This window comes from Solanum pennellii, chromosome 4 (assembly GCF_001406875.1).
Source record: "Solanum pennellii chromosome 4, SPENNV200".
NCBI lineage: Eukaryota > Viridiplantae > Streptophyta > Magnoliopsida > Solanales > Solanaceae > Solanum > Solanum pennellii.
The window spans coordinates 66,351,018-66,378,018 of NC_028640.1; the positions used below are offsets into that span (position 1 = coordinate 66,351,018).

Consider the following 27,001-nt stretch of genomic DNA (forward strand, 5'->3'; position numbering starts at 1 on the left):
AAAAAAAAGTTCAAATCGCTACCATGGCAGCGATTTTCAATTTTTTTTTTTAAAAAAAAGCAGCGATTTTCAATTTTTTTTGAAAAAATGTAAGTCGCTGCCAAAGGCAGCGATTTTCAAACAAGAATTTTATTTTTTTAAAAAAAATGTAAGTCGCTGCCAAAGGTAGCGATTTTCAAACAAATTTTTTTTTTTAAAAAAAAAAAATTGAAAATAGCCCTGGCAGCGATTTTAAAAAAAAAATTAAAAAAATTGAAAATCGCTGCCTAAAAAAAATTGAAAATCGCTGCCATGGTAGCGATTTAAAAAAAAAATTTAAAAATTGAAAATCGCTGCCTAAAAAAGTTTGAAAATCGCTGCCATGGTAGCGATTTGAATTTTTTTTTTTAAAAAAAATCACATTTTGCAAAATCGCTGCAGTAGCAGCGATTTTGCTTTTTCGGTGGAGTAAAATCGTTGTTGTTCCAGCGATTTTGCCGTTTTGGTTAATATAAAATTTTATATACCGTTTTGGAATTTTTATTAATATTTTATACCCTTTAGTCTCCGAACTCCATTAATATAATACCTATAGTGTCTTTATATATACTTATCTTAAGCTTACTTTTTTTAAAAACGAATTGATATCTATTTTTATTATTTTTATGACCTCAAAATTGTGCACAAGCAAATAATTAAATTCATGTGAAAAAATATAAAAGAGGTTTGCTCGAATGCTAAAAATCCTCCACCTATAATTTTGATATTATAGTTGAATTACCAACGAAGAAAAAAGACCAAACATTTTAGGGTAAACTAAAAAAAAAAAGTAGTATGAAAAACTTGGCTAGGATAATGACAAGAAGAGAAAACCAAATAAGGAAAAAAATTAAAAGGAAAAAATCCTGACGTGAAAATTGATCAAAATATTTATTACTTATATAATTAACGGTTTAATCAATAGTAGCAATACATATGACATTGACAATAACTTAAAAAACGAGTAAATATCTCAAAAGGTCATTTAACTATGTGAAATTATTTGAGAAAGTCATTCAACTTGATTTTGTATCAATAAAGTCATTAAACTTACAAATTTCTTTTATAAAATCATTCAAGTTAAACTATTTTTCTAGAAAATCATTATAACCAAAAGATAAAAGAGATAATTGCATAAATCGCCCTACAAGCAGGACAGAAATTATATATATTTATGCCTAGGAAAATTATGTCATAAATGAGAATGCTTTGAGTCAAAATATTATATTAAATGAGCAATAAAAGCAAAAATTAAAACCATCAAAGTTGAAGACAGAAAATTAATATCATCATATGTATCACTTGATTTGAAGATAAAAATAGAGTTGCAGCATAAATGTGTTTGGTGTGGTGGAAAATATTTTGCACAAAATATTCTTTATATTTGATTGGTCAAAACATTTTTAAAAAGTTTTTTATTTTTTTTAAAAATAAATTCTTTAAAGATCAGAGAAATAGCTTTCCTAATAAAAATAAGAAAAATAAGTTATATAAGTGACATTTCACTTTCAAATTTATTAGATCTCCCAACCCTAGCCCTCGACCATCCCAACTCTGTAGTAGTTTTTAGAATAATATTTTCTCGCTTTCTTACTAAAGATTAGTAAATAAGTAAGAAACCTACTTATTTTTCAAAACGACACTTCTTCTCGAAAATCATTTTCCGTCATAACAAACATACCCAAATAGTATTTTTCAAGGAAATTTTAGGTCCAAATTGCTTGCATATGACTTAATAAAACCAACATGAAGCATCATGAAATTGTTGCAAGTTAACATAAGGGAAAAGACAAATTCCCCCAAAAAATCAGTTAAACGCTTAAACTATTGTAATAGGCCATTGTTGGAATAGAGAATTTCAAAAAGAATTAAGCTGATGGTATGCATTTACCATTATCATACATCAGTGCAGAATCAATAGATTTACCAGACCAACTATGTTCATCCATAGGAAGAATGATGTTATGAACCAGAAAGCATGAATAAATACGAAAAAGTTAACTCATAATGCCATAAATTGGTTAATGTATCTATGACGAATATTTATTCCCAGAGCTAAAGGAATCAATTAAGTCGAAGAAAAACACTGAATTGCCACTTCTTCTGTGTGTATGTGTGTGTGCGCGGGAGGGGGGGAAAGCTTCTACATCATCACAGTTCCATGTGAAGAACTTTGTCAAAGCAAAAGGCTACAACGACTGGTCCAGCCACATCTCCAATAGCGCATCCTGAAAAAATAATGATTTTGGTTAAATCTAGTAAAAGATGCTGAAAAGAAGCATATTGTGAGCTTACCAATCCACTGGCCAGTTGTAGGGCGAAATATCATTGCTCCTATCCCTGCTCCTATAGAAGCGAAAACAAGAGATGCACTACATCTGACAGTAACAATGGAAATCTTCCTTCCTAGAAGCTTCATTTTTTCTGATCCATCAAGTGTGTCATCGTCTTGTTTAGATTTAAAAAATCGCCAGATATCAATGCCAACTTGAACAAACCATGATGCCAAAACTCCCAGAAAATGACCTGATCAGATAGTGGGAAGTGAAGCATCAAGAATAGTGGCTAATCTAGGTGAACCATAAGAGAAGAGTATTGAACAGATAGTGTTAAACCTCTGCACGTTGTTTTTGTGACACTGCAAAAGTAGATCATACTAGGCATTCCCCTTTGAGCCTTGCGTGCAGCTGACTTGGGAACATCTGCAGAAATTGATAAATGTTAGGTCTCGTAACGTCAATCAGCAAGGACTATAGATTTAAGCTTGCGGACAAGAAGAAAAACCTTTTAGAAGCTTCCATGCCATTCGCTGTGAAACATAGTGGACAGCCAATCTTTCCAGGACACGTCTTGTTGTTACAACAGCAGTCTGACCAGAAGATACATAACGTTAATAGCAAACAAGATCTTTCAGTATATACTTTCACATTGAATAGTATGCAAGTGCATGATTTGAAGCTTAAATTGAAAGTAATTTTCAAAATAAAAGAAAATTACTCATACAAAAACACATTGGTCCGTGAAAAGGTCAGATGTAACAAATCAGTTAAGGGACCAGTCTATACTCCGCAGTTGTCTTATGGCATGTAAACGGTCTCTAAGCTCAACAAAATTAATTGGTAGAGAGAACTATCCAAGCAGTAGAAGATGAGAAATAAGAACGGAAGACCTAGTCTAACATCTCCAGTCTTTTTTAGTATAACCCAAAAAAAAGAAGAGGGAAGCTGGAAATGCATGTTCAGCAGTACACCCACTAGATTCGAATAATTTCTTTCTTTGGAACTTTTTTTGAGAAGTAACGAAAATAATAGTTGGAGATTATTTTGATAAATATTTGCCTCACAATCTAGTCCACCACTTCAACTTTTTCTCCTAGTGAAATTCATGTCGAAATACTAAAAACCAGCAGCCAGAAGATGTTGTGATATTTACAGAGAGCTTTCTTTGTTAAAAATTGTGAGCTCTGGCATGTATTTAGGGTAAGACAAAGGTAGCACCTAAAGTTTGTGGCATTTTATACCAGACTCATCACAATACTAACCCCACAAACAAGCACCTCAAGTCTTAGATGAAAAATATCACTAGATTGTAGCTAAAAAGCCGAGAAGTCAACTGGACTTCTTCCATCTCCATTCTCCTTCGAAAACATGCTCTGCCACCTTTCTGGATGGAACCTCAAAAAGAAATTGTGAATCATTCATTAGGTATACATTGATTAAATGAGAGACATTCCACATTCTGCACACCCAGCTCCGGATGTCATTCAGAGTTGGAGTTTCTTGGCTTGTGGACAATAATTTCCCCACAATGCATCTGCCGAGCACGTTGTCTTCTGATACTACAGAGCTAACAGGGATGACGATTCTGGTGTTGGTGGTCTGGTATGTTTACCCTTTTGTAGCTTCTGTTGTCCAATTCTTGCTTCTGATGGCTTCAGCAAAATAAGATTTGGTATGATGCTGCCTGATAGCTGCTGCTTTCTCACCCCTTTCTGGGACCAAAATGAACTTAAATTTTCTGTTCTGTCCATCCAGCATTTAATGTAATCTCAAGAGTTTCACTCATCCCCCCCACCCCCTCTTTCTTTGTACTGCATTAAAACTGATATACCTAACATTTTTACTGTGTTTAAGACTACCAAAAAAAAATCAGCAAAATCGTCACTTGTTTTCCATCTCCTGAATGACATTCATTTCTCCTTCGATGCTGCATTAAATACATGAACTATCCATCTCAGTACTTTAAGACATAATAGTTGCTTTCCTAATAAATTCCTGCTGCGCTCAGCTCCAGTCCATTCAAACCAGGTTGCTGGCCTTGCGTTTGACTTAAAGATGTCATAAGATTTATATACAGCATGGTAACAAATCCTATCTCCCCCATGTATAGAGCTGAGAAAAAAATAATCTGAAAAAGTAAAAAAATGAAAGAATTGAGGGAGAACACAGAAGGTGATAGCTTGGCCTGATGAGACAAAAGAAAAGATTTCCAGTTCAAAGAGTTACCAGAAAAGGTGATCTGCCATACGAAGAGAAGAGATAAGGTTCTTGGCAGAAGCATCTGGGAGCATTTCCATTAAGGAACTTTATATGGCAAGGAAATAGAGATAGGAGGCGCTTTTGCAGTACTGTTATTAACAACAAGAAAGACGGTATTGGGGTTTTTAAAAACCTACAATTACACACAAAAGGTTACTAATGAAGTGGCTCTGGAGGTCTAGCAGAATTATGTTTGAGGGGTGGGGGTGGGGGGGTGGGGGGTTTGTTATCAGAAGAGCAAAAGCAAGGATGGAGTGCCAAATATGTTAACAACACCTCACAGAGTTTCTGTTTGGTAAAGTATTAGTTTTATGTGGCGTAATTTCATATTTAAAATTGGATTTCAAAGTTGGCAATGGAGAGAAGATCTCATTTTGGCTGGTTCAAATTACATATAGTAGTTATAATTTCAATGTTTGGCAAGTGTTAAATTTGTAACCTTTCGAATACAAATCAGCAGCTATCCAACACTGATGATAGCCTTCTATGGAAAGCCAAGGAGCAATGGAGTTGTTTCAGTAAGTTCGTGCTACAAAGATCTAATAAAGGTGGATAGTCCTGAAAAGCCTTGGCCATGGAAACAAATTTGGAGGTCCAGAGCTCCACTCAAGGTTGCTTGCTTCACATGGGTAGCGTTTCATGAAGCTCATCTTACACATGAGAATCTCCACAGAGAAGTATTATTTTAACTAGCAAATGTTCTCCATGGAAGAGAAACAGTGATATCACTTATTTTTACACTGCCAAGTTACCACCCAACTGTGGCAACTCCTCAAAAATATGATTGCTTTGCAGTCGGTTATGCCCAGGTCAACAGGAGATCTGCTGAGGTGCCGTACAGAAAGTGAGTCAGGAAGAAAAAACTATTATGGTGGACTACAAGACCAGCATGCATATCATGGACTATTTGGACCGAGAGAAACAAAATATGTTTTGAAGACCATTAACTCCATTCAGCAGATAAAGGTCAGTTGGTATATTTTTGGTATGCTGTTTCTGTAGAATGGAATACATAAATGAAGCTGAAATAGTTTTACAGGTGCTAGAGTCTTTACAGGATCAGTGGTGGTACTTTGTTTTGTGTTTTTGCTAATTTGCTGATATTGTACAGTGGCTATAGAACAATCTTCTTGCTGGTTTAATTTATGTATAAGATTTCCTTACCATTTCAGAGAGAGAAAAAAAGAAGAAAATATTAGGCAGTGTTTTCGTTTTACTGGACCAAACATGAAGCCATAAGTGATAAGCGCATTGCATGGAGGGGTTGAGGGAGGAAAGGGCTTGCAAATGTTACCTCACGACCAATCTGTTTCACTGATTTCTTGAAAGGAGTCACCAAGTCGACACGGCGATCTTCCTCGGCATCCTTTAAGAAATCTTCATCATCATCGTCCTCATCCATGTTAGTATGAGGCTCCACAAGAGGTAAATAAAATAATAGGAAAGATCTCAAGGAGGTCAGTGCAAGATTCCTCCACATGAATGCTGAGAATAAAGGTTTTAACTCAAGGTTGTATTGTTTGGTACTGTGCTTCAATGAATCATACTGCAAGTTAATTATTGATTCACTTTGTATGGTAGATATATAATCTTCAGAAAATCCCGTGCCAGCATCGCAAAATGCAACTCGTGCAGCACCGTTACTGTCAAAACAACTAGTCAAGGTTTTGCTGACAGTAGAATAAGTGTTGCATTTATTTCTTTTATGACAGAAGATGGGAATAAACATAACAAAAAATGCCATACGCACGTGTCTCCATTTCAGTATGGAAAAAACTAAACTATATAAACCGCCGAGAAGCAGCTAGCTAGCTACAGCCACCCTCTTCGACTTGTTAGAAGTACCGATATTTGCAGGTAGTTGGCAGTTTGCAGATATATAAACTATTAATATGAGAATTACAGTGTGCTATGAAAAATCCCTCTAATGAGAACTACAGTCGTCAATTTTATAATGAATTCAATCACAAATGAATAGAGTTTGAACCAGAAAAGACTTATAGATAAAGAAGACCTCCTTATACCAATAGCAATATATGTTCAAATATCATATTTTATTTCTTGTTGAGTTAATAGTCAAACCCAAGTAAACTGATACACAGTAGGATGCAGTGAGTCCTATATTTCCTTCAGATCCACCTTAAATTAAACTTACGTATGGAAATCTTTAAAGATAAGAGGATGATTTGATAAAGAAAGAGTTGAATCTAGTGAAGGAGGAGGGTTTCCCTTGCCAAAAAAATAAAATAAAATAAGAAATTGGCAGATAAAGGATCATTTCCACCATTTGGCCAAGAATCCTCTTCTTTTCTTGGGATGGAACCTGATAGGATTTAACTGTATTAATCACAAAGGAGATGTTATAGCAGTTGAGAAATGGGAAACCAACCTAGAGATCCCAAGGTGAGACTCCCAACTACAGCACTTGGTGGGCAGGATTACCTTGGCTTCCCAGTAGACAATGAAGGTTCAGGCAAGCTAGCCCAAACACCACTTGATTTTTTTTTTAAAAGTTTCACCATCTTATAACAGAAAAAATGTAGAACTTCTAGTGGGTCAGCAAGGTCAGATGACCAATGTATTGAACACCCAAATAATAAGAAAGGTTGTTGTGAGTTATGGTGGGGACTACTCATGGAACTAACACTCTGAATAGCAAGTCATTTTCAGATAGAATTGACAAGGAAAGAGATAATATAGACTATTGTTCCTAGGAGGAGAATAGATTAAAGGTGTGGAAGAAATAGTACAGCCATTGCAGCCATCCATATGCACACAAAATCAATGCCGACAACAAAATTTCAACCGTTCAGGGATTCTAAGTGGTGAACATCATAGAAAAAAATGCGACAAAACAAGGGAGACATCCATGGATAGAAGGAAGGAAATTGGCTCAACGGTTTAGGAGACTGGCAACAAAACATTAATAATGAGAATATGGAGATTGGAGAGATACACCTCCACAATAGTAAGTCCTAGTGCTGCTTATTTTCTGCAGCATTAAATTTATTGTATAGGGTTGTCGCCGCATCACATGGGATTTTCTACGTGTTACTTGTGCAGTTCAAATAACCATATATGAAATGTTTTTTGCCACATTATGAATGAGTGACAACCTCAGGGCTAAAGTTCTTGCTTACCAATCAAAAGGACTCTGGATTCTGTAAAGAAACACAAACTATGAACTTCTCCAATATTAGCTCAGAACACAACATAGTAAATTTTTCACCCAAAAAAGGCCGCTCTATCTTTCTATGGATTCTCCTACGGTTGGAAAAGAATGCATGCCAATGCATATAAGTGCACACACTATACATATTCACATTATAGGTGAATGTTAAAGAAATATTGGAGTTGGAGGCTGAACTAGCAACAACACCGGCACTAATTGAACTCTGAATAGAGAATCACTATTAAGATATGCAACAACATATGTCATCATAACTAATATTACTCTTTAACCAAAATCTATGTCATTGAGAAAAAGGGCATACAATCAACAAACTCCCGACTCCTGAGTCCACATACAAAAGTATTGCTATAAGGCTTTGGTCTAGTGATAAGTGTGGAATGCATGATGTGTTGGTTAGGCGCAGTCGCAGGAGCCTAGTGCTTAGGTGGAGAAGCATAGAGATGCAGGCTCAATATCCGCTGAGTTTGGATTCGTAAACCATTAGACCTTGGGATTTATTGGTTTTCAAGAATAAACATACACAAAAGATTTGATCTTGACATTCACTCACTACGTAAAAGTCCCTAACAAGGCAAACCAGCAAGAGTTCTACAACAAAAGGTAAATTGAACCATGGATAGAGCCATATAATCAAGTAATACAATCACAAATAACATCATAACTAACATTATTTCCATAACCATCATGTTTTCATGCGGTGGAAACAGGAGTGAACTTAGGAACAAATTCCACATTGACAATCCAAATTCAAAATATTCGAACTCAACACATCAAACGTAAAAGAATTTGGATTTACTTCACAAAATCACTGCCCCAAAGGAACTATAAGACTCAGAACATCACCAAATCCAATATAATGTCACTCCTTTAAAATCTCTAATTATTCATATACAGCGACAGCATGAAGTATAAGCAGCAACAGCAACAACAACATACCCAATAGAATCCCACTAAGTGGAGTCTGAAGAGGATAGAGTATATGCATATCTTATCACTACCTCATGGTCATGTAGCAAATCCAAGTACTAAGAATAAGAAAACATAGCAACTAACATAACACATTGTAAAGACTGAAGAGTGTATATTGCATACCCAAAAATAGCCCTAGAAGCAAAAGGGTAACTAGCAGCAACAGAAGCAGCAGCAGCTGTGGTAGCCAACTTGGCTGAGAAAATACCATAAGAATGAAGGGTTTGACCATTAAAGCTTGGATTTTTCTTCAGTAGATCCAATAATATAGCTATTCCCGCCATTGAAGGGGTTATTCAGAAACTTGTATTCTATTCAATAAATCAAGAAAGCCTATTCTTTTTTTTAGATTAATATTGAAGATTCAACACCATAACCAAACTTCTTGATTTTGCACAACACCACATATGAGCTAAAAAATCTATAGTCTTTTTAGGTTTACAGCAGAAAATAGATTAAAGGGGTGAATTATATTTGCCGTTACAGGCTCTGGAGAAGACAACAAATCTTCGCAATCGATTTCGACTGCCTGAGGCAGCAACAAGTACGAATATAAAGAAGGAAAGGGAGGGGGAAGGAAAAAGAACTTTTATTACTCCCACTTTTTAGTTCATTGATATTAATTCCGTCCACTCGTAATTGTTATAGTTTCTTTTTTAGAGTCGAATATAATAAATTTATTTAATATTTTATAATATAATATTTCATCATAATTTACAAAAGAAAAATTAATATTTCTAGTACTTTTCGTATAGTTATTGAATATTTTAAAAAAAGTTGTTTAAAGTATCGAATTAATGTAATCTAATTTAACTTAGAAAATTAGTAAAATTAACTTTTGAAAAACGCAATATGACAATTAAGAGTTGACAAAAGTATTATCTATTTTTCTTTTTTTTTTAATTTTAAGAGAAGCGGAACTTGTGTTTTTAGCGAGGTTCGCTTAAGCAAATCCTAGGTTTGGCTTACAAATTTCGGGGTTTAAATCTCATTTCACCATTGTTAAGGGAAACTTGGTGGCGAATTTTAAAGGGATTCCTATTTCAAAATGATTTTCCCTAATGAGTTTCTAAAGCCTTGAGTAATGTTTTCGAGTATTAAGTTTAGGATTCAAACCTTATTTTTGGCGTTAGATATTGTGTTGAATGATCCAGATTTCAAGAGAATTGTTGTGGATGTTGTTTCCGAAAAGTAATTGTGAATATATGTTTATTTATAGATTGTATGGCTTCAGAAGTGATTTGGAAGGGAAAGATTCAACTATTGGAGTGATTGTTGATTGATTTAAGGCAAATGACTTTCTATACCTTGTATTCTAGTTGAATTTGTATGCATCCTTCGTTGCTTGTGTGTTGGGAGTAATGAGAATGAGGTGAAGGGTTAAATTGTCCACTTGTTACATCTACATGAATAAAAATGGATTGAAATGAAAAAAAGACCTATGTGTTGAACATGATGATGTGAATTGCCTCAATGTAATCCTTATTAATTTATTGATAAAATTCTTAAAAGCGTGAATATGGACTTGAATTGTGTAAATCGTTGTCTCTTTTATATGGTGTGATATTGCTTGTGTGCTTTGATCGATGAACAACGTGATACGACATGTGATAGTTATAATGTCGAGATCTTTGCAAGCGAATGTTATTATGTCAAGGTCTTTACTAATGAGTGTTCTTATTCCGAGATCCTTGCAGGTGAGTCTTATTATGCCGAGGTCCTTGTCGCCGAGTTTTATCATGTCGAAGTCTTTGCCGATGAATGTTATAAAGTCGATGAAAAATGATTACGGCTAGTGATGATCATTATGACTTAATCCACTTACTGCTTTTGTGTGACATTTGTGGATTGTGATTAATGTAACTGTTATATATGGTTAAACTACTTGTCATTGAGATGAACTTATTTCACTTGTTCGATTGTTGATTTGTGAAGTTTGAATTGTGAATATCAGGTCTGTAAGCCGTGTATTTAGAATTGTTAGGTTGGACTGATTTATGTGCAGGTTGTAGTTTGAAGAGGGTCGATTGTAGTGTAAAGGGTATTCGATTTCTACTTAGTTGATTTCACTACAACAAAAACAACTTTTAGCAGCATTAAATATTAACACCAATAAAAAGTGCTAACATCTTTACCGGCATTAGTTAAGTGCCATTAGAACCAATGTCGCTAAAGGCTTTAGGGACATATACAAAGAGTGATAATTGTCGCTAAAAATACATGTTTAGCGGCAATTAAGAATTAAATGCCGCTAATGGTCATTTTTGTTGTAGTGTTTGTTTAGTAGGTTGTTTGCTGGGTACAATGTCATTGGTACTCACCTTTGCATCTACACTTATGTAGGTTCCGAATCCGGCCCATGTAATCTCTTTCTCATTCTATTGATCTCGTCACAGTGGCAGAGTTAGGATTTTTAATAAGGGGGTTCGAAATCTGAAGAAGTAAACACATGAACTAATTGGAGGGGGTTCGATATCTACTATATATACATAAAAAATAATTTTAATCGTGTATAAATAGTAATATTCTCCATCGAAGGGGGTACGGATGAACCCCTAACAGCATGTTAGCTCCGCCCCTAGATCTCGAGGCTTGTCAAAGAGTTGAAGAGGTAGTTGCTTGCCATTCAACAAATCCTCTTTTTTCTTTTCTCACACTTTGTTATATTTGAGAAACAACTTATATTTATTTCTTAATTTCGTACTTTTGTATTTAATGACTTGTACACGTGTCGCCAGATTTTGAAAATTTTAGTAGAAGAATTAGTTTTTCTGCTTTATCTTGTTCGTGTTTTTATTGTTTTTCGTTTTTCTTTCATTTTCGTTAAAATAGTTGAGGCTAATTTATTTTGGTGAAAAAATACAAGTGTCATTACGTCTATTTTAAATCTTTGACACTTCTATAATTCGTGTGCATGGAATGTCTTGTTTTTTTCTTTAGTTTTTGCAAATTTGATGAAACTCAATTTATAATATTTCATGATACAACTATTATAATAATTTTCAGTAATTATAATTAGCTTGGATAAGCCCAAGAGGAATGAACTATAATTGCCTGAAAGCAATTGCTTTCAAACCATTGAAATTAGTTTGGAACATAAATAAATTAATAAAATACATATTCACTTCTTTCGAATATAAAAAGTCACAAATTGCAATGAATAACAGTTTGACTGCTCAAAATATTCTGTAACGTACGAAAATGAATATTCCACTTTTAACAATTTAATATAGTATAATATGATTATCATTAAATATATTTTAATTAATTAGATGTTTTATTATTTTTTATTTAATATAGAGGTAAAGTGGTAATTCAACTTCGCCCTTTTGAGTTTTTCACTCTTAGTTAAGTATAATAACAATAATAATAATAATAATAATAATAATAATAATGATGATGATATGATGATAAGATATTCAAGAGTTGATTGTGTGACTTATTAGCTTGAGTTCATAAGTGAGCATTTTAAATTGAATAGATAGTGAGAAAAATATTTTTGTGATTCAAGTAGTAAACAGTTACAAATGGATAGATAGTTTAAAAGATATAAAATAGATAGTTATTCATATCTTCATGAACATATATTACATTAATGTGAATAAAGAGTTTTAAAATAAATTAAAATTGGAGATTAAACAATTGAGGATTTTCTTAATATGAGATGATGAGTTAAGACTTGAATGAGATGAGATTGAACTGAATTTAAATTATCTTGAACCCAACGCTTAAAATTTTGGACAGTTTACCTATATTTAGGCTCATTTTTGACACCCCTACTTTGAATAATCAAAGGATATTTTTATTAACCACAAATTGTTCATGTACTTACAAAATAGTTTGATTTGTTAGCTAGCGTGACTTATAAGGTAATTTCTAAATATATAAGTTTATTTCAAAATAATTAAAAAAATTATATTCAAATTCCTAGAAACATACAAACAATAGTCATTTTTCTCCCTATACTCCAAATCAAGCCAAACAAATTGAAACAAAACAACGAATAACCTTAAATGACTTTTAATTTTTTTAAAAATAATTTAATAACTTCAATACTTAAAAATGAAAGTTGAATCACTATATGTGAAATCACAACAATTTAAGTGATCATAATAAAACCAAACACATATAGTCACATTAAAATGTTGTGAGTGCTCTGAAGTGAAACTATAAAAAATGTGTTAACAATGAGATTCGAACCTTGGTACAACAACATTAAAAGAGTCTTAAGTATCCATCCTAGAACCATTGGACCAACTATATGATTTATTCATTAGGTGCTCTATGTTAATTTTATACAAATACCTATCGATTTCTACATAGATATATATATTTCGTCACGAAGTTAATGGGTGCTCGAGCACCCGGCGGACACCACGTGGGTCCTCCCCTGATAACATGTAATTAATTGCATGTATCAAAAGAAAAAACAACATTTAACAAGACACATTAGTATTGATATTTGGTATTTTGTACTAATAAATCATATATATCACCATGTATACATAAGTTCTAAGTCTTTTGGAAAAGGGTTGACATAATTTGCAAAATAGAAGCCAGTTTCTATAACCAACCAATAACATATATTACCACGACCTTTACACTTGTGTGATAAGTGTTTATCAAAGACATAAAATGCTATGTTCTTGTTAATCCAAACAAATTCACACTTGAACTTAGTTGATTGCGAAATATTTTCGCGAAAATGCCAATGAAAACCTTCAGGATTAGGTTGAAGAAAATGAGTTCCTAAATCATCTTCTGAGGACCAACAATGAAGAAATAAAGGATCAGTGCCATTAGGGAGGGCACTAACAACCCATTCTTGATAACGAGTTAAAGCACCCTTTGAAGAGTTTGTTGTACCAACTACTTCATTCAAGGACAAGATAAATAAAAATAAAAAGATTATATTAGTGATGTATAAATTCATGTTGAATTTTAAAAAAAAATGTCCTCTTGTAATTTTCAATATTCACAATATGAGAGGATATTTATATATATTTTTCATTGGGAAAACATGTATCTATATAGTCAAAGTAGTTTGGATTACACAATTGATGCTCAATTTAGTGATGATAAGGTCTTTAGGAATTAGTTATTTTTCACATTTATGTTATTGGAAATAGTGACAAAATTTAGTTGAAGTAATAGTTAAAATTTGATTTGACTAATTGTCTCATAAAATTATCCCATAAAATCAAAATTGGTCCAAATTTCAATGGAGTATTTACTCAATTATTTATTTTGTGTAAATTATCGAAATTTTATAGTTTTAGTATGAAACTAAAATCTATTCTTAATAAGTTTCTATTTACATTAATTCCTTAAAAATTAAAAGAATCGGATACAATAACTGAAGCTCGGATACATTAATATGTAGTTTGGATACATTAACTAATATCTCGGACACATTAATATGTAGATCGAATGCATTAAAAATTAGGTTCGATACATAATATATAGCTCATATACATTAATATGTAGCTCGGATACATTAAAAACTAGTTCGAATACATAATAGGTAACTCGAATATATTAAATATTGATTCAAATTCATTAATATGCAGCTTAAATACAATAAACAAATAAAAAATTTTGGAAATTTTTAAAAATAATAAGGGACAATGAAAATAAATGAAACAAAAAATATGTGTTTCACTAATTTATCCTTATTTATTAGCTCAACCCAACTCATTTTGTCCATCAAAATATGGGCTGATGTGTATCCCAAATTGATTCGTAAGAGATCTAGTCTAAACATTTCCAAAAGTCATCTTTTATTTTGGAGGCGTGTGTATATCTAATTTAAGTTTATTGTGGCATAATTTATACCTATCTAGCAGTATCACTCTTGACTTATCCCTTCCAGAATATAATGGTCGAACAACATCGTACAACTCAAAATTAGCTCAAGGGTTCAAAGTTCCATAAAAAAGAACACATTCCTTCAACATATAAAATTATATGTATATAGTGAATTAGTTGAAGACTTGGAATATTATTCTTTGTCTCGACTCTTTCTTTCACTACACTAATTTCAATATAATACTTCTCATCTTTTCTCACTCTTTTACGTATCTATTTCTTGTTGCGCATTTCTTGTGTACTTAGTACAAAGACTATGTATAGGTGAGGAATTCTTCATTGCAATGAATAGGAAGATTATGGCTCGTAAATTGGTAAATACATGGCTTATAGGTTATAAAGGTTAACGAGTGAAATGAAGAGTAAAGAGTTACTGACTACTAATGACCACTAATGACCACATTCATCCATAATTGATAATACTAAAGAGGCAAAAATATAATGGCCACAAAGAACATAACATGATACATAATATAACAAATGATATATTTTTATTAATATTAAAATGTTACATTAACAATTCTTTTATATATGGTCAACTTTGTGATCCCCAAAAAAAAGAATAATACAGGAGCCTAGGTTACAAGAAACTGAAAAAAGAAATACTATTAAGAAAACTAGGAGTAATAAGTCATTAATTGACTAATTGTAGGTCAGTAAAATGTAAATGGGATCAATGTGTAAGCTCTGAAATTGCATAATAAGCAATCATAATGGGAAGTGACACCAGAATGCCAATAATTACCCTGAAATTAAAAAAAATTCACATACATTAGTCTTAATAATCAGAAAATTAAGAAGAAAAAAATTAAGAAGAAAAAAGTCCATTTGGTATGGTGAAAGTGTATTCTTTTACAATATCATTTACTTTAGTAAAATTTTGTACTTTTATAGATTGAATCCAATAAATTATTTAAATTAATGACACTTTTAAAAAATAAGAAATTAGTGACGAATAAAATTTCGTAACTGAACAACCAAAAGACAATGATGATCTCATTTAGCTATGTGTTAGCTACAAATCATAAAAAAATCAATAATGTAGGAGTTTTTTAGCGATACATTAGTTAGGGATTATCCCACAAATTCCGTATCTAATTTCATGTTTTTTTTAGGTGTGATTCGATATAAACTTATTTTTATTATAATATCTTGCCCTAGTCACTAATTTTTCCTCTAATGTATATACATATTATATTATGGAGAAATTATTGAAATACACGTCTTATATTTTTCTTATTTTTAGTATCTTCTGCTATTTCTAAAAATCTCTAAAATCACTTATTTTTTAATATATTCGAGCTATATATTAATAAATTCGAGCCAGTATTTAATGTATCTAAGCTACATATTATGTATCCAGTTTTATTTTATAATGTATCTGAGCTACATATTATGTATTCAGTTTATATTATAATGTATCCTAGAAACTCTTTAATATATTCGACTTACATATTATGTATCCGTTTGTTTTACTTTTTAAGAGATTAATGTAATTATAAACTAAAAAGGGATAACATTATAATTTTATATTAAAACTACGTGATTCCTAAATTTTATCCTTTATATTATTCCAAATGGATATGAATTGAAAGTAAATAGGAGAAAAAGACTATATTATAAGATGAGAAATATTAAGAAGAAATTAATTATGAATGAAATAACTTACACAGCGCCAACAATCTCAGGGTGAACTCCATATTCTTTTGCCAAAACAAAGGAGGCTATGCCAGGGGGTAATGCTGCCTTCAATCATAAAATATAATAATAATAATAATTAAAATATGTGTTATTTTAAGTAGTTGACTAGTTTGATAATAATTAAATGTGTAAATTTTAATTAGTGATATCCATGAACACATGGTCTATTCAAATTACATATTTTTTAGAATTGATCTAACATTAATCACTAGTATTTATGTTCCGTAAAAGTAAAATAGTGTGCTTAGTTGTCACTAATGAACTAAAACTTCAAAAAAGATAAAATTGGAAATACGATGATTCGAATATATAAATAATTTTTTAAAAAAATAAGTAATACTTTCACCATCTAAGATTCTAAATTCACATGAAAACAATTTTAGGGATTTAAATAACTTTTTCTTTGACTATAATTTTTTCAAAAAATATTTTGAATATTCATTAGATATTTTTCGTATAGATTTCAAATAGTAAATTTTAATTTTAAATATTTAGAGTATCTAAACTCAAACATATGTTAAATTTGACTTTCACATACTGAACATAAAATTGAAACAAAGAAAATAATAATTAATCTTACTTAGACCATACCAAATCATTCTAAATTCTCTAAAAATAATATTACTTTTAAAAATAATATTGATAATAATATATTCAGTATAATTTGAAGAGGATAGAAAATACGCGGATAAATTACCTGAAGTATGGAAGCTCGTAAAACATTGCCATGTAAACCTACTAGGAATGATCCTATCGTCATGGTAGCTGGTCCTATAAAAAACCTCAAAAATAGTCCAAATATTATGACACCTGTCCCACCAGCCATTATTTTCTGTTGCATTGCCACAAATACCCCTGCATTTATGGACCATCAAATTTATATTTATTTTATGATATAATATTAATAATATGCAATATGTAAAATGTATTCTATAAGAATGTTTTCCTTGGGTCACACTAAGTACTTTGGATAATTCCTTGTTTATAAGTGTTTAGGTTTCGAGGGCAAGTTAGATTAGATATTTATTTTATATGTTATTAGAATCAGGCTCATCATAGTTTAATATTTTCGATGTGCTCTCCTCTTGTCTCCTTCAATTCTATATTCTTCACATTCTAGATGTTCAGTCTTAGCTGTGTAGAGTGTACGTTGATGTCCTACATTGGCTAAGAGAGAGGAACATGAACTATTTATATGGTCTTGAACAATTCTTTGATCTCATAAGTAAATCCTTAGAGTTGAGTTCGATTCAAGATTTATATTTTTTCTGTCTCATAACTCAAAGCCTATTTAAATAGGTTGGATGAATTATAGATATAAGTCTTTGAAATCTCACCAATAGTAAACATTCCAATGCCACTTCCTGCCTTTGACATTATTGATATGCATTCCTTCACAATATTCGGCAGTCCGAAATGCCACCTAAAAATAAAGAGAGACGAATTTAAAATTTAAAATTAACAGATTCAGAATAGACAATGATCTGATATGTTATAATCTATAATTTCAAAACCTTGTTGGATACGTATAATCAATTCGAAACAAAGCAATACTAAATTCAGTTGAACACGTACCTGTCAGCTACAAGAGACCACATTATGCCTAGAAAACAAGCATAAAAGTTGGGATTCTTGGAAAGCTTAGTCCATACAATTGTCATTACTGACCCCAAAGATGGTGTTGTATTTTTGCTTGCATTATTATTTCCTTCTAAATCTTGATTAGCACCCTCACAAGCCATAATCTCATCTTTGGCATTTTTGAATTCCATCATAAATTGTATAATTATAGACCAAATGAGAAATTGTATTGCCAATGATTGAATCACTAAATCAACACCAACTTGAGGACTCATAGCATTCATTACAGGAATTCCCATAACAAGTGCATTAGTTAAACTACAAAATGAGAATGTTGTTATGGACCAAGAAAAGTTCCCTTTGCTATAAAAATTAGCCCACAAAGTTAGAAAAAAACCAATGATGGCTTTGGCAATAAGGTCACCACAAATGAAGAGGTAGTTCATTTTATAGGGATTTACTTGTGAAATGAAGTCAAATGTGAAAAAAGGAAGAACAAAAAAGTAGTTTAATCTATTTATAGCATCACAATGTTCAGCACTAAGTTTGTGCCACCATTTTACAGAACCATAACCAAGACCTAAGGCCAAATAAAGTGGCATCATAGCTTCAATAACCTTGTAAATGTCTAGCCACTCTATCATTTTTATTTTTATTTTTGGTTGCTACTTGTGTGGAAAGAAATGAAGAAAATATTAAGGTAGGTGAATTATATTGAGCTATGCATGTAACCTTAAACACCAACTACTTATATACTAATTATTAGTAAGATAAGATTCCTATCATGTGTGGGAAGTGGGAACACTTTGTTATTTTTAAATTTGAGTCTATTCAACAATGTACCTAGTCAAACATAGAGTGCTTTAGTGATTACTGGCCAGAGGGCATATCTTTGGGAGATTTGCTCTAGTTTTACGTGAATTCATGCTTCTCGTTATACTTTTAAAAAATATGTAAATATGGACGTATGTTCTTGTACTCTAAATATCATATAATATCATGATGATTAAGTGTATCTCTCTAAGTGAGGTTAGAAACTTAAATCTTATATTTATTTAATTTTTTTTTTCTTTCTAAAATTGAGTGATATCTCTTTAAATGATTGTTGATAACACTTTTGACGTTTTAATATCTTTCAAATTTTCAAGTTTGTTACATTGGAAAGTGCTACAAGAAAATTGATTTAAGTTCGGTGGTAACAATTTAAAGGTCAAATCGGACAAATTAATAGTTTAAATACACCTTTTCGTAATAGGCATTTATCTTCTCAAAATTCTAAATATGCTATCAATTCATTCGAACACACAGTAACGTTAACTCAAATACCGTTATATGTGTTAAAAGATTAATTAATAATTATAAATAACAAATTTCAAATTGAGGAAATTAAACGAGTTGTGATAGGAGACGAACTCAAAATTCATATGATGTGTTCTGTTTGGAGGAAATTAGTACTTTTATTTTTTTTTAAATCATGTTTGGTTAGTCAACAAAATTGTAAACATTTTCTTTAGAAAAATAAGTTCCTACGATTAGAAAAAACTACTTTCTTAATAAAAATGAAAAAAAGAAGTTTCATATGTGACTTTTCATATTAATTGTGTTCTCCTCGTCCTTCAATCCACCATGCCACACTCCTACCCTTTTCATATTTATCTAAATTATAACAAATGTTTTTAGGATGAAATTATCAAGGTCATCTCGATCATAAGATCACTAAAATAACTGCTTGGGATATCAAATTTTTAGGACCCCCCAATTTTTTCTAAAGAATTTTTTGGTTAGAAAATATAATAATTGTTTGCTCTATTTAATGTGGAGTTAGTCATAATAATTGAGAAATGAAATAGCGTGTAGTCAATTATAATGTTCTTTCTCTTAGGTGACTACTTATTTTGTTGACTAATTTATATCTTGGCGATTATCATAAACTCACATTATTATTCTTGTCATTTTACCTTTTTTTATTCCTCTTTATCTTCTTATTCTCTCATTATTGAGTATTCTAAAGTCTATTAAACATATTTATTTTTTGTTGTATTCACCATAACAAAAATAATTTTTAACAGAAATAAATATTGACATTAATAAAGAGTACTAAAGTCTTTTTCGACATTAGCTAAGTATTATCAGAACCAATGTCGATAAAGGCTTTCGGACATATTCAAAAAGTGCTAATTGCCGCTAAAAATACATATTTAGCGGCAATTAAGAATTAATTCCCGCTAGTAATCATTTTTGATATAGTGATTTTTTATATTTCAAGCACTTCAACAAATCAACACTATTTTAATATTATTATATCAGCTTATAAAATTTAAAAGCAACTATTTCAACATCATTGCATGAACTTATTAAAATTTTGAATCAACTTTATTATTCTAACTTTATGTTATATTTTTCTTTAAAATACATATTAAACACAATAATAATATAAAACCCACGTATTTTCTTAGAAAATCGAGTCCAAAAAACATTTCACTCGTATGAACACACAATACATTCATAACTTTTAAATGTAAGATCCCCATCTGGTCAAACTAATGATCTATGAAGACCTAGTAATACACAAAATTAAATTAAAGAACAATTTGCAATATAGTAAACCAAGTTTTAATTAGTAGTCAATAATATAAAAAGCGTTAATTAGGGGATTTTTTTTTTGTCAACCCAATAAATGCTAATGCATGGCTGACTTGAGAAAATTCTAACATGGGAAGTGATGAAAGTCTCCTATTTCTTTTTGGTAAGATTTGGTTGGCTACCATTGCATACTCTTTTCGTTCATTTTAAATTGTCATATTTTTTTTTTAGAATCAAATTATAAAGACTTTAAAACTTATAATTTTTAAATATTTAGTTTATTTGTTTAAAATATTAAATTTAATACAATCTAATTTAACTGGCGAAAAATGTAACATAACAAATAAAAATAAACAGAGAAAATATTATTTGATCACTTAATAAATCATGATAGAATTTATTATTTTTTCTTATTTAACCCCCTACATATACAATTAATATGGGCTATGGAAGTTTAGACAAATTCGAAGATTCAAAATTTCTTTTTTCCTTCAAGAAGCTAATTAATATGAAAGAAATGACAAAATAGTAAAGTTCATCAATTTATTTATAATTTCTTGAAATGACAAAATAGTAAAGTTGATCAATTTATTTATAATTTCTTAATCACCAGATAAAATAGAAAATGTTCATCTAATATTGAACAATGGGAGTTATAAGCGACAAAATCATAATATGATATTCTTCATTTTTACTTATTCACTTTAAAATATACACGCCTTTTGAAAAACAATAGTTAATATGAAAATTTTATTATAATATTTATATTAATGTACAATCTTAGACACAGAAAATAATTTAACGAATAAGTTATTAATATTGAGAATAAAATTAGAAAAAATATGTTTCTCTTAATATGGAAAAAAAAATAAGGGAATAACAATTAACGGGTCATACTAATTAAGAAAGTACAACATGTGTTAATTAATTAACTTTAGAAAATTATTCACAAATCATTGGGACTATACGTTGACAAATAACATGTGCTAATTAAATTGTTATCGAGTATAAAATGGATTAACATAATTAAGTAGACCTTCTTTTAATTATTCGATAGGGGACAACTCCTATGTACAAGTTGATTTTAATAAATAAATAACGAAGATTCTCCTTTTAAAAATATTTATATATATTACTGGCGTATATCAAGTGTGTGAACTCAAAACTTTTTAAGTAAATTTCTTAAATAGTCATCATGTCTAAAAATTTATTTTATAATATCATTTTTATTTCTTTCAAGACCATAATATCATCAATAATAAGACCCACGCTATTCAACATTTTTATAATGCTAATTTCCTCCTTTGAGTTCAATTAGAGGTTCCTAGAAATATCAAACTACTTTGAAAAACAATCAAATAGATGAGCACAAAATTTAATAAATAACGTCTAATTAGTAAGCTAATTAATTTATCAATATAATCATGAAATAATCATCGTCCTATAATTAGTAGATTTTAGTTACACATCATTATCATAAAATTATGAATAAATAATCATAAAAAAAAGAAGGAAAAAAAGACTTTAAAAAGATTCCTAATTCTGAAATCGTCCGTGAGACATCTATTGAAGGTTGATTTAAAGAATGATCTAAGACTAGACACCATATTAAAATGAAATGATCGAATAAGAATGAATCGATATCGAATCGATTTAATCGGATTGTTAAATTGTATCGACCGGGATGAATCAAATCGAAATAACTGGGGTGAAAACGCAGTCCCGTTCCATAGAATCAAAATGAATCAAAACTAAACGAAGCGGAATGGGATAAATGAGACCGTGAATAAAGTTAATAAAATAATTATGTTTTTATTTTCTTGAGTCAACGAATACAAATTTTATATTTTGAATTATGTAATAGGAATGAATATATTTTTCTAAGTTTTGAAATATTTAAAGTTAAAATATTATAAAGTAAGTTAGTTATGTACTTTATTAAAGTATTTGTTTTCTAAGTTTTTCAATTTATAACTTATAAGTTTGTAACTTGTAAGTGAAGTTTGTAAAAGTTCTTTTTTCTAAGTTTCTCATTTGTGTTACAGTTTTTTAAGATTTGTAGTATAAAAGTTATTGATTTAAATTTAAGTAACTTATGTTTGTTAAATTTTTTCTTTATAAAAATTTTTACATTATAAATATTAAGTTTTTAAGTTTTGAAATTTATAAATTATAAGTTTGTCATTCAAAAACTCAAATAACTAAAAAGAAATGTATTGAAAATCAGGATAAAAAATTATTCAAATAATCAAATTTGTATTACAATTTATAATTATTAGTAGAGTGCCTAATTTACGCAGACATCTTCTAGAAAAAGTTTTATTTTAATTAAGCCTTGAATTTAATATTAATAGGTGTATAATTATCTAAAACTTTGTTCTAACTCAGCTAAAAATTGATCGTTATCAATCTCCGGTCTTCATATAACCTGTTAACGATCTTGAAATTTCACGTCATCTTCACTATCACATTTAATGACTGAATCTAAGAAAACTTCATATTGACTATTTAACTTTGAAAGTTCTTATTTTCTTCGCTAGGCGTTGATCCAATAAACAACGTTGATATCTCCAAACTTTCTTTTGGTAACGAATATATGTGATCTTCAATTTAACCTCTTTCTCGCAGCAATAATCACATCAAAGCAAGCCTGGTTCATTGCAAAGGAAATTTGAGGTGATTTACAGTGTGTTTGGTACTAAAGAAAAATATTTTCTGGAAAAGTTCTCTAATTTTTCCATGTTTGGTTGCTTAAATGATTTGGAAAATGTTTTCCAAACAACTCATATTCGTCAAATCTAAGGAAAATGATTTCCCTTCAAAAATTAAGGAAAACAATTTCCAAACTCTCTACTTCATCCTTCATCATTTTTTTTTTGGCATAATACATAAATATATACCTCATTTTACGTTTATGTCCTCCAACTTTGAGTATGCACAAGTAGACACTCAAACTTGTATAAGATTGAACAAAAAGACACATGTGTGTTACTTGACATCCTACATGGTAATTTGTTTTCTACGTGGTGTCTTATGTGTATTATGACTCATGTGTCTACTTGTTCAACTTTATACAAGTTTACGTGTCTGCTTGTAGTTTAAGGATATACATACAAAATGAAGTCAAGTTAAAGGGACATATTAATGTATTATGTCTTCTTTTTTTCTTACCCTACCTCGGACTATGTTCCCGACCCTCCTCATTCAAAAAAAAACTATTAAAAGTTTTTAAATTTTCTTATTTATTTTAAAATACCTTTTTTATCCCTACCCCCAAATCAGCCCCTACCTCAAACCAGCCCCAAAACAAAAAAAAAATATTTAAAAAAATATTTCAAAAAAGAAAATACTTTAAATTTTCTTGTTTTTATTGAAAAATTGATTTTCAGGTTAGAAATTATTTTCCTAAAGAGTATTTTCCAGTCTCAAGCCAAAAATGAAAGATATTTTTTGAAAAATATTTTCATTGTGAATCAAACATCAAAAAAATATCTTCTACTCACAAACCAAATATAAAAAAGTAAGTAAAAAAATTCACTTTGTTTTCCGTTCCAAGATAAATATTTTCCTTTGTACCAAGCACACCCTCAAAGATTATTGTAGCAAGACTGCAATGAACACCTTTCCCCCATTACCAAGCCTGTGAGCCTTTGATTCTTCAAAAATTTCAAAGGCGAATTCAGAACTTAAATCAATTGAGTTGGTATATTTCAAGGTTCTTATTAGTAATATTTGCAATTATTCGTTGAGAATTTAATATATATATGTTGAAATACAATGATTTCACACTACATGTATCTATGGTATGCATCGAATTCAGTTGAACTCAGGACTCAATCTGTTTCAGCATATCATATGCTCCTGCATCAAGTTTTTCGACAATTATATTGTTCAAAAATTAAATTGATGTTTATAAAAAATGAAGATGAATGATGAATTGATGAGTGTACTTGGTATATGAGGTCTGGGGATCAGAAATTTTGGGATGGGAAATGTATGCATTGTGGAACAACTTGAAGACCTTGTAAAAGACAAGAAGGTGAACAAATTGTTCAATTTCCATCCTTTCAACTTATTGAAGCAGTCACCATATCACATATTCACATTTAGAGTATACAACATTATAGTTCTCACATTAACAAATCTAAACCTCAAAACAGATGCAAAACAGGAAAAGATGCACAGAAAAACATAAATGTATAAAACTGGCCACACCTGTACCAACTTTATGCCTGATTAATCAACATACTGGAGCAGGAGTGGGTTTCAGGATTGGTGGTAGGAAGTGGTCTGGTAACAGCAGCTAAGATATCAGCGTAGCCAACAACTCCAACTAAATGGTCATCATTATCGGCATCAGTAACCCATACATGAGTTGCACGATGTGACAGCATTTGAGCCATAACGGCAGCTAGTGAGCTTGTCTCCTTACATGTCAATGGTGCACTTCTGCCACGATACATGCTCCTAGAAACACTTAAAGATGAGTTTGTTGGATTGCTGACGAACCCAATACTCCTGCTGCTAAATTTTTTTGGCCTAACTATACCACCACGACTATTGGCTGTATTCGCATTTGTTACCATAGAATTGACTGAAAAATCAGGTAAGGAACTTGGGGAAATATTATCCTCAACACCCATCACAAATTGTCCTGCTGAAAAATTAGCTAAGGCCCATGCTGCAGCTAAGTAATCACACTTCCACAGTTTAGTCGCTGAAATCTCGCCAATGATCTTATTGTAATCATCTGCCATAGGATCAATGACTGCAACTGCAGGGGGATCCGATGGTAGTTTTTGAGTGGCATCTATCGCTGGGCGTGATGCTTCTATTGAGCAGTAGTTTGGGTTAATGATTCCAAGGGAATAGATCGAGGAGAGAGGAATAGGGGCTAATGCACCAAGGCAACCAATAATAAAACGGATGATATCTTCTCTGGACAGACAACAGAATTTGTCACGAATGGGCAAAGGGGAAGAAGTTGATGGACGGTTGGCATTGGCAGCTGGGTTAGAAGTATCAATGTTCTTTAGCCATTTGCCATTATAAAGAATTGAAAATCTCTTGCTCATGCCTCTCCATACAACACTTTTGGGAACTAGGAGTCGCTTCACACCTTGCTTCATCATCTCCAGTGCATCTATCAATCTGCAAAGTACAATATATCAGCAATATACCAATTAAAGAAATAGTTTCTACAAACTTTCATCGTCCACTCACTTTTCAGCAGCAAACTCATTGTATAATTCAACTGTCTTATTACTTCACATATAAGTTGACTATTATAGGTGATATGGACCCTTGCAATACTGTTTAGTAAGATTTGGAAATAGTACTTAAATATATAGAGGAGAGAGGGATAGGGGCAAACTCATTCCTATATCACTTTAAAAAACTTGGTAATAGTACTTAGTTTTATAGTACTTCAAGACAATTTTTTTTAATTATCATAAATAAAAGGTTTCACTTTTTTTTTAGATTTTAGTTTGAAAAGTTAAAAGAGTAAGCAAACAAGGTTAAGTTTCTATCTGTCATAATTTAATACACATACTTATCCATTTGGTTTTTATTACATTTGTTGTTTGTTTTTTTTCTGTTTATGACAATTTTATATACTATTTTGAACTAAATTTTTCTAAATCAATTATTTTTATTTGTCTATGAAAAGAAATATTAAATTAATCAATCCTTTAAAGGGTAGTTTATAGCTTTGCATCTAATAATGTTAAAAGAGTGAATTTCGAAAAAAATACATGAATTTCATTAAAAATATTTTATGATATTTTAATAAGTTTTGGCTTTAGGCCCTTACTCTATTGATCGGTCCCGCCACCCCACATCCACCCCATGTCTCCCTCTCCTCTTCCCCCTTCCCAAACAGATCCATGCAGCTCTTTCGCCGAGTGCAAAGTACTCATGGATCAAGATCCTTCCTCTTCTAGTTTCTGTTCAGGAGATTTTATTTTATACAAGGATGTATTTTTGTTCTTCTAGGTATATTCTTTTAAGGGGTGGAAGTTGGGAGGTATGCTACTACTAACCAGAGATAAAATCTACACTCTGCAAAAGTACTATAGGAAAAGTTACTCAACAAGACTTTTTGTGCTACTCTTCAATTTTTCCCTGAGCATTTTCAAAATAAGAAGACTCCTTCAATAGGCTGGATTTATTACTAGAACCTAGTCATGTTAAGTGTAAAATTCAATTTCACATTCTATTCTGAATGAGCAAGGTTCAAGAAACCATCCACTCTACTCTTCATCCCAGACATGAATCGTCCGACCACTGAGAGAGACCACAAATTGAATAATGATGTCAACCAGCTGATTAAATACATTCCCAAAGCTATCTGTTCGTAGCAGCTAATAATTAGTCTATCCATTCAATACAGCATGAAAACGCAAAGTTACGAAGTTCAAATACCTAACTAGAGAATGATCAATTTTATGTTAAGCTAGCACCATGAAAGGAGTATCAGGACAAGATAGACCAATACAGAAATCATGAACATTGTGAGTGGCAGCATACTCTTTTTTTTTTTTTTTTT

The 27,001-nt window shown here is 31.0% G+C and overlaps 3 protein-coding genes and 1 long non-coding RNA gene across 4 annotated transcripts in view; all 4 read right to left on the reverse strand.

Moving 5' to 3' along the window:
• Window positions 1-1,874: 1,874 nt before the first annotated feature.
• LOC107015648 lies at window positions 1,875-9,317 on the reverse strand. The gene is made up of 6 exons (XM_015215980.2): window positions 8,842-9,317; window positions 5,851-6,199; window positions 2,803-2,887; window positions 2,634-2,720; window positions 2,314-2,544; window positions 1,875-2,246 (listed from the first exon to the last, which is right to left on the reverse strand). Exons 1-6 carry the CDS (start codon window positions 9,000-9,002, stop codon window positions 2,170-2,172), a joined length of 990 nt encoding a protein of 329 aa, XP_015071466.1. The 5' UTR covers window positions 9,003-9,317; the 3' UTR covers window positions 1,875-2,169.
• LOC114076936 lies at window positions 3,373-5,844 on the reverse strand. Its single transcript, XR_003578016.1, has 2 exons — window positions 4,524-5,844; window positions 3,373-4,425 (listed from the first exon to the last, which is right to left on the reverse strand). It is a non-coding gene; the product is annotated as an uncharacterized LOC114076936 (long non-coding RNA).
• Window positions 9,318-15,152: 5,835 nt separating the features above from the next.
• LOC107017474 (auxin efflux carrier component 5-like) lies at window positions 15,153-18,523 on the reverse strand. Its single transcript, XM_015217686.2, has 5 exons — window positions 17,863-18,523; window positions 17,625-17,710; window positions 16,985-17,142; window positions 16,256-16,332; window positions 15,153-15,332 (listed from the first exon to the last, which is right to left on the reverse strand). Exons 1-5 carry the CDS (start codon window positions 18,510-18,512, stop codon window positions 15,260-15,262), a joined length of 1,044 nt encoding a protein of 347 aa, XP_015073172.1. The 5' UTR covers window positions 18,513-18,523; the 3' UTR covers window positions 15,153-15,259.
• A 5,963-nt stretch (window positions 18,524-24,486) lies between these two features.
• The window catches only part of LOC107018126 (CBS domain-containing protein CBSX6), a 6,843-nt gene continuing 4,328 nt past the window's right edge, over window positions 24,487-27,001 (reverse strand). The window contains exon 2 of the mRNA XM_015218512.2: window positions 24,487-25,602. Within this exon, the coding sequence (XP_015073998.1) occupies window positions 24,678-25,602 (925 nt within the window). The 3' untranslated portion in view covers window positions 24,487-24,677. The remainder of the gene's footprint in view (window positions 25,603-27,001) is intronic.